Raw genomic sequence first — 9,041 nt, 5'->3', positions numbered from 1 at the left:
TATAAATTTATGTAGATATGTTATTGCTATTTAATTTTTGTTTAGGTGGCTGTCTTTAATCTGTATTGAAATTTCAGTAATACTCACTTATCATTCATAATTATATTTTATCATTTAAATATTATGCCATTTACATGCATACAAAAATAAATTCCCTGTAAATAAAACAACCTTAATTTAACATAAATCATTTTATAAGAAAATAAACATTTCATCCTTTAAAAAATAAAAACATAATTTGTGAAACATAATTTTCGGACAATAGGTATTTACTGTTTCGGTTTTACCTAAACACAATAAAACAAAAATGCCTTTAAAAATACCAACCAATTAAAACTCAAACCTTGAATACCTCCAATCCTTGTAATCTTACGATCATAAGTCGTAACTTCGGTGCCAATTCTAACCATTATCCCTGCAGCCAACACATTTTCCACTTTATTATCCCACAGAAGTTACGACTTTGACCATCAGAACCCGTCGCGTGCCATCACTTCATAAGCGCATGGACAACCGCATTTGCATTAAGCGCTTTCAAATCCGTGTACGTCTGCCCCGTGCCCACAAACACTATGGGCTGCCCAGTGATATACGTCATAGATATAGCCGCGCCCACCTTATCATCAATCGTATCGAACTTTGTGAGCACAATACCGTCGATCGTATGCGGGTTGGCCGTGGAACTGTAGTCGGCTAGTGCTTGATTGAATTTGACCAGTTGGTCGACGGCTTCGTTGCCTACTAAGGCTTCTCCGACGAATAGGACTAAATCTGGGTCGTTGACCTTGATCAGCTTGGCTAGAGCTCGCATGAGGGGCTCGTTGTCTTGCATGCGGCCGGCCGTGTCGATGAGAACGACGTCTGTTTTGGTGTCGGCGGCGTAGCGGATGGCTTCCATCGCTATGCCCGCTGCGTCTTTGCCTGTGGATTGATAAGTTGGTTAGTTAGGGTTGAATTTGACAGCCAGGCTTGGATTTTAAACGCAAGGAGAAATATCAGTAAGTGTGTCAGCTGCTCAACGGCGTCCGCGCGCCTCGGTAGTAGTGTTGGGAACTAAAAACTTCACTGCAATCCTGCAATCTATAGGAAACTGGCGCCCCCATGTTATAGTTCCATAGAGATAAATACCTCACTGCATTCTATGTCTTGTGTATAATGCGTGCTGCCGCGTAACTAGTAACTGGCATGTTCGGAATGTCATACATACGCCTCCAATGTCACTCGATTCAAACGTATTCGCTAATAAAACGATTGAAATGTATATTTTTTGCAATTTTTGCATTAGATAGGTACTATGTATATGTGCGCGCCACGGTGATCGCCTTTGAATCCATAGGAAACTAGCGTGTGTTGTTATCTTTGGAACTAAAGAACCGGCGGAGGTAGTAATTCGATCCTATACGTTAACTCAGTTTTTTACAGCACAATATTGACAAAACACCTACCGTATCCCTTCTCATACAGCGTGGCCATGGCCGGCCCCCCACTGCACGGATGGAGCGCATTCAGATGCCTCGTGTGCGTCCGCAGCTGCTCCACGGCGCCCGCGCGGAACGTGTCGCACGCCGCGATCAGCACCGACAGAACTATATACCTCACTGGACTCTATAGGAACCTAGCGCCCCCATGTAGCATACCTTTGGAACTAATGAACCCGCCCGCTCTAGGTCCATAGATAAATACCTTACTGGACTCTATGTGTTGAGTATAATGCGCGTAACTAGTAACTGGCATGTACGGAATCTAATATCTATGCCTCGAATGTCACTCGATTTGAACGTATTCGCTAATAAAACGATTGAAATGGCTGGCTCTACGGCGCCGGCACTGGAATATATACGAAACTAGCGCCACCATGTTGCTACCTTAGGAACTAAAGAACCCGCTTCTAGTTCCATAGACAAATACCTCACTGCATTCTATAGGAACCTAGCGCCCCCAGGTTCCATAGATAAATACCTCACTGCATTCTATGTATTCTGTATAATGCGTGCTGCCGTGTTTATAACTAGTAACTGGTATGAACGGAAACGGAATGTCATATCTAGGCCTCGAATGTCACTCGATTCAAACGTATTCGATTGTAAAACGACTGAAATGGCTGGCTCTACAGCACCGGCACTGGAATCTATAGGAACCTAGAGCCACCTTACTAGCTACCTTAGGAACTAAAAAACCCGTTTCTCGTTCGATAGCTCGGTTTTTTCCGGATGGTAGTACAAATTTAACGATGGTACTAGTAAAACACCCAGGCGCGCTCACCGTATCCCTTCTCATACAGCGTGGCCATGGCCGGCCCCCACTACTCGGGTGCAGCGCATTCAGATGCCTCGTGTGCGTGCGAAGCTGCTCCACAGCGCCGGCGCGGAACTACATACCTCACTGGATTCTATAGGAACTTAGCGCCACCATGTTGCTACCTTTGGAACTAAAGAACCCGCTTCTAGTTCCATAGATAACTATTACACCATACCATAGTTCCATATATATAATAAATCAAGTTAAATACCTCACTGCATTCTATGTATTGTGTATAATGCGTGCTGCCGCGTAACTAGTAACTGGCTTGTACGGAATGTCATATCTACGCGATGAATCTCACTCGATTCAATTCGCTATTAAACCTACTGAAATGGCTGTCTCTACGGCGCCGGCACTGGTATTTATAGGAAACTAGCGCCCCCTTGTAGCTACCTTTGGAACTAAAGAACCTGCTTGTAATTCGATAGCTCGGATTTTTTTGGATGGTAGTACAAATTTAACGATGGTACTAGTAAAACACCCTGGCGCACTCACCGTATCCCTTCTCATACAGCGTAGCCATGGCCGGGCCAGTTGTACTCGGGTGCAACGCATTCAGATGTCTTGTATGCGTCCGCAACTGTTCGACCGCGCCGGCGCGGAACGTGTCGCACGCCGCGATTAGAACGGATAGGCCGTTCTCGATCAGCCAGAAGCAGATCTTGGCCAGGTTGGTGGACTTGCCCACGCCGTTCACCTGGGGAGGTAGATAGGTAGATAATTATTTATTGCACACAAACAGAAATTACACAATGAAATGCACAATTGGCGGCCTTATTACTAAGAGTAATTTCTTCCACACTACCTCGGAGGAGAGAAGGGTTAAGTTAAGAGAAGGGGTGTGTTTTGTGAATTTAAATAGCGTTAACCATACAGGGTGTTGCAATAGTGGTATATGGTTGATCTTGTAGGTGCCCGAGTGAATCGGGACAAAATTTCTCAACCCTGCATTTTCTAAACCTAGAGAGTCGAGCGAATCATTCTGCGCAATTAAGACTGTTTTTAATATGGTGCGGATTTCATCACACGCCCGGGATCGCACGCCATTTTCCCGCGTGCCGCGTGCGTGTTCCACGCATTACAGTAAATAGTGGTATAAAAATAATACATGCGGGTGTCATGCTTACGTACGGCTCTATCCGACTTGCGTAATGGAATTCGCACCATATTAATAACAGCCTAAGGGTTTAAAAAAACCTAACAGGTGACTCACCCCACAAAAGCACATAACATAGGGCCGGCCCTCCTGCCGAGCCTGGAGACAGTCGCGCAGGATGTCCACGCGGCGCTTCGGGGATAGGATCCGCACCAGCGACTCCGTGAGGGTCGACTTTATCGTCTTGGCCACGCTGTCGAATGTGCCTAGCACCTGGGGTAGAAGAATAATTGGTTAGGTATTTGACTGGCTAAACTTTCCGGATTGAAATCATATAATTACGTTCTCAGTTACAACTGCATGTAATGGTTCATTACTTATATTTATTTGGGAATATTATTCTCGCCGGGTGGTAAAGTAAGCCAAAAGGGGGTGACTCAGCTCGTGATTCTAAACATGTTTTGTTTTACGACTTCATAAAGAAAAAAAAACAATGTATCTCGTTTTTTCAAAAGCCGTTGGATAAAATTTGTTTTGTATGACTCCCTTATATAGAGCGTGTATAAATTAGGCGTATTATATTATAAATTAGGCGTAGTATATTATAAATTAGGCGTAGTATATTATAAATTAGGCGTAGTATATTATAAATTAGGCGTAGTATATTATAAATTAGGCGTAGTATATTATAAATTAGGCTTAGTTTATTATAGAGCGTGTATAAATTAGGCGTTTAGCGTTTAGCGCGCGCTTCTCTTGCGCTTGCGTGTGTACTCCTTCTATAGACTGCTATATCCCAAAGCGCGCGCTTAAATACTCTGAATGTATAGAAGCTCTTAATACTATAACGTAACTTTCAATCAATCAATTTAAGCGAGTTTTCCTTCTCACCTTCCCCTCCAGCTTGCTCGCGACGGAGTCGCACAGCTTGTTGGCGATGTCGGCGGCCACGTTCTTGGCTATCAGGTGGTCGCGCATCTTGTCCAGTGCCGGACGCATCGCCTGCTCTGTGAGAGCTGAAGAACCCACTAGACCTGGGAAGGGGTTTGGAATATTAACACATTGAACACCAGGTGTCTAGAACGCATGGATTGTTCTGTGATTGCCGCCGAGCTTACTAGACCTGGGAGGGGAGAAGGGGGGGATATTAGATAGATAGAATACACTTTATTCGTACACCAAAAAAAGAATAATAAAGTTTACAAAATTAAAATTAATTAGGGTACAAAAGGGGGTCTTATCACTAAAAGCGGATCTCTGCCAGACAACCTTTGGATGGAGGGAATAAGAGATTGAGATTAGGTGCAGTGTATATGTTAAAAAGGAATGTAGTTTCATTAATATATATTAACTTATCCTACTAATATTATAAAGGCGAAAGTTTGTGAGTATGTGTGTATGTTTGTTACTTCTTCAGGTCAAAACTGCTGAACCGATTTTAACGAAATTCGGTATGAAGTTAGCTGACACCCTAGATTAACACATAGGCTATACCACGGGAACACTTTTTAAGGCGAAGCTAAGCTCGCGGAAACAGCTAGCGTTACATAATCGTGACCCAAAATCCATACACAATACATAGATAAATAATCCTCACCCTTGAATATATTGAACATGCCGCCGCTCTTCTTGGGGCTGGCCGGCAGCTCCTCGTCGCTGCTCTCGTCCGACGACTCCACCTCCAGGTCGCGGATCTTGCCCGCCATCTGACCTACCATCTGGGGAGATTAGAGGTTTGGGTTAGTCTGGGAGTCAAAGTAGTGTCTCCGTTGTGGACGGTAGAGTGAAAATTGCTTTTGTTTGAAACAGTTTACTCTTTTACAAAATCGTAAATTACAAAATCTGCGATGCAGGGAACAGATAACTGATGCTGAACCTATTCTGGATGTAGTATAAGTGTTTTGTTGCCAAACAACCCAAGTAATAACAGTTTCAGTGAAAACTAACATCATTTGTACGAATCTGACAGATGTTTAGCAGATAAGCGATGCTGCTATTGCTAATGTGTCGGTGGTGGTAAGGCCACCTTGCCACAATAAAGGTCTTCGCACAGTATATCAATGTCTAGCATAGAGTCGAGTCGCCGTTGAGTTGTTATACTGTGCGAAGACCTTAAACATACAATCAACAGCACACCAACGGTAGTATCATAGTTAGTGTAATTCCCGGCATCCCCCGGCTTGTCCGTGGAAAAGTCCAGCGTAGACATACACGCATACATAATAATTTATTATTGTCTACTATATTAGTGTCTGTTTCTTTCTGTCAAAGCAAGCCAGCTATACATTTGAGGTCGACATTATCTTAAAGTCCCTTTCGGCAATTCAAAAATAGTATTATAGGTACAATAATTATACAAACCGTAGTATCATAGGTAGTGTAATTCCCGACGACCTCCGGCTTGTCAGTGGAGAAGTCTAATGTAGGTAAGTATGGTTTTTATGTATTTCTTAAAACCTTTTAGGGCAAAAGCTAGTATACAAATATCCCACAAACCGTAGTATCATAGTTAGTGTAATTCCCGGCGTCCTCGGGCTTGTCAGTAGAGAAGTCTAATGCGGGCAGGTCGCGGTTGTTGCCGCCGAGCTCCCACACGCGTGGCTTCTTCACCTTCGCCTCCTTGCTGTCAGCTAGCTTGGGACTCTTTGGTGACTTCCTGTGGAGAAAGAGGAGGAAATTGTACTTATACGGACTCTTTGGTGACTTACTGCGAAGAAGACGAAAAGATTGGTATCTTCCGGCGAAGAAGATTGTATAGTTTATGGTTTGTTGTTACGATGTTTGGATTCTTTGGTGGTATCGTTGGTATCATGGTGTTATACTGCGAAGAAAATGTACTCTATGGTTTGTTGTTTGTAAGCTTGTTACGATTTTCAGACTTTGCTTTCGAACATTTTGCTGGTATACTATAGATAGTATTATGCTCTATAGTTTGTAATTACGACTTTCTATGGGTATGGTAGGTATTAGAGGGCTACTCGAATCAGGAACAAATCTATTTGTACCAAATGAAAATCTAAATGCCTAAATATTTTTTCAACGAGGATGCTATGTAATTCTTTTTCATATACTTCTAGCTAGATTATACATAGCGATAAGTCTAAGTCCCTAAGTACCCTAGTTAAGTTTTGATTTAAAATATTTCTTGGTATACAAATAAAGAGTACTCTCTATCTATCTATATATTCACACATAGATAGATTCATGAATAATGAATAACATTGGACAAGATAATCAATATTTGCTTACCTACTGATAAGCAAGTTCTGCGCAGTAAAAAAATGTCAAGGTCACCTAGGTAGAAACCGATCTTTCCATATCAGATATTACGTATTATGTCAAGCAAATGCATAATATTAATAATTTTATAGACTCAGTTTTTATAGGTTACTAGCAGGTTTCCTGGTTCTTGCTTTCACCCTAAAAAGTTATCACGTGGAATTTCCTAGATAAAAATTTGCCTATTAGTTGCGAGCATCATCGCTTATTAGCAAGTAGATAAATGAATTAAAAACTATCTCATAAAAATTACCACTCTTCAAAAGGCATGGACATAAAGTCTGTGGAGTGATAATAATTTATTTAAAAAAAAAAAAAAGCATCATCGCTTCGCCTGAAAATGTTTTCCAGTGGGAATTCCGGGACGAAATTACATCTACATTTCTCCAGCTCTTTTCTCATGAATTCGCAAATTTGATTAAAAGTTTACTTGGCGTCCTTCTTCTTGGACTACGCCAGTTTCATCACTGACACTCCATCTCGTTCATATATTGTTAATCTTAACTAATATTATAAATGCGAAAGTAACTATGTCTGTCTGTATTGTATGTTACTCTTTCACGTCAAAACTACTGAACGGATTTGAATGAAATTTGGTATTCATATTCTCTAGACTCTGAGAAAGAACATAGGCTAATTTTTATCCCGGAATTCCCACGGGAAAACTTTTTAAAAGCGAAGCGAAGCTCGCGGGAACAGCTAGTCTAAGAATAAGAGCTTACTTGGCATCCTTCTTCTTGGACTGCGCGAGTTTCTGCGCGAGGCGCGCGCGCGACGCGGCCACCACGTCGTCCTCCTCGGGGGACTCCTCGCGCCCGTTGGGGACGGGCTTGCTCTCCACTATCTTCACTGTGGAGGGAGACAGTTGAGGTTATTGTGTGGTCATACAGAGAGTGAAAGCTAAGAGTTTTATGAGTATAATATGTGGTAAGTAAAATGTTTTTGGGGGCATAACTTTAAAATCTTGTCTCAAATATTACATATCCCATAAGCTTAATCAAAAATATACATTTACTCAATTTTTTAAACTAGGCATTATTGTTATGTTGTATGAATAAATGTTATAATATTGCATCAATTTATGATATTACTGGTAATAATGTAATGTTATGTTTAATAATTATTTACTTTGTTAATTATATTAAATACCTGTCTTCTTAGTCTTCTCGTCTCCCTTCCTCTCTATCATGGAGGCGACAGTCTTCTTGGACTTCACTGAGTCCTCAAAAGTTCTCATTTGTTTTGGAATCTTAGCCTGTGTCTTAGCTGAAAGAGACATTCACATAATAAATATTTATAGAGCAAACTTCTTGTAATAGTTTGTGGTTTTTAGAAGAGTTCTACATCAATCAACAGCATGTCTAGGGATTTTAATAGGTAACAGCTGGGACTTCAACCAAGTATTGCTTCATGGTAAAAGTAGGTTAAACATATGGATAGATAAAATTGGATTTCTCTTCAAAGTATTCAATGGAATGTTTAAAAGAAGTATGTAACGGTGGAGCTTTTTCATGAAATGTATGATTGTGGTAATGGTTGTTAATGGTTCAGCTTTTTTCAAACCAGTACTAGTGCAATACATGAAAGTATAACAATTAGAAAACTAGAAAACCAGTTTCTTGTACCAAAAATGTTATGCAAAAGCTGTATTACTCACCCCAATGTTCAGATTGCCTCAGGATCTTGTCGAAGCACGCCTTGAAGTCGAAGTCTATCATCGTCTGCCCGCCGCGGAGCTCGTTCTTGTACTTATCCCTGAACTCGAGATGCACATCGTTGAGCAGCTTGTCCACGTACGACAGCTGCAGGATCCGCTGGTACGCCACCACGAACACCAGCTCGAACTCATTGTCCAGCTTGTATTGTAGTGTTAGCGCGTTATGGTTGAAACTGTTGTTTCCTGAACGCTCCTGAAAGAAACAAATAAATGGTTAGATAAAATTTTGTATAGGGCGATATACGTGTCAACTAATGAAATTACCAGTGAAGGTGAAAGGGCCAAGGTCTATCCTCATTATTGCTTACTAATTACATTAGCCAAGTGAGATCAAGGACTTGAAATGATCATGAACGTACTTGTAATATCACTCCACGGATTAACGCGTTCACGGACGGCGAAAAAATTTCACCAGTACTTTGGAAACACCATAACACTATGCCTCCTTTGCTAAAGATGCTGAATAGGTCCAACATTTTGTGTTAATTTAATAATTAGGCAGCGAAAGAATCGTACTCGCAGATGTTTCCCTTGAAATGACAGAAAAATGACAACTCACAAGTTTACACATCGGTGCGTTCTGAACCTGTTGTTGATCTACTAATAATTTGACTCAATTAAGAATCTTCTTTTTATCCCATAAGAAAA

At 41.3% G+C, this 9,041-nt stretch overlaps 1 protein-coding gene across 1 annotated transcript; it reads right to left on the bottom strand.

Moving 5' to 3' along the window:
- Positions 1–439: 439 nt before the first annotated feature.
- On the bottom strand, positions 440–8,942 carry LOC105396158 (signal recognition particle receptor subunit alpha homolog). The gene is made up of 10 exons (XM_038113969.2): positions 8,753–8,942; positions 8,334–8,586; positions 7,826–7,942; positions 7,399–7,525; positions 5,894–6,053; positions 4,995–5,115; positions 4,289–4,431; positions 3,515–3,670; positions 2,797–2,998; positions 440–921 (listed from the first exon to the last, which is right to left on the bottom strand). The coding sequence occupies exons 1-10, from the start codon at positions 8,867–8,869 to the stop codon at positions 491–493; spliced, it is 1,827 nt and encodes a 608-aa protein (XP_037969897.2). The 5' UTR covers positions 8,870–8,942; the 3' UTR covers positions 440–490.
- Positions 8,943–9,041: the final 99 nt, after the last annotated feature.

The sequence above is a fragment of the Plutella xylostella genome, chromosome 18 (assembly GCF_932276165.1).
Source record: "Plutella xylostella chromosome 18, ilPluXylo3.1, whole genome shotgun sequence".
NCBI classification, from domain to species: Eukaryota; Metazoa; Arthropoda; class Insecta; order Lepidoptera; family Plutellidae; genus Plutella; species Plutella xylostella.
The sequence above is the reverse complement of the archived record's forward strand: the minus strand, read 5'-3'. Positions and strand labels throughout refer to the sequence as shown.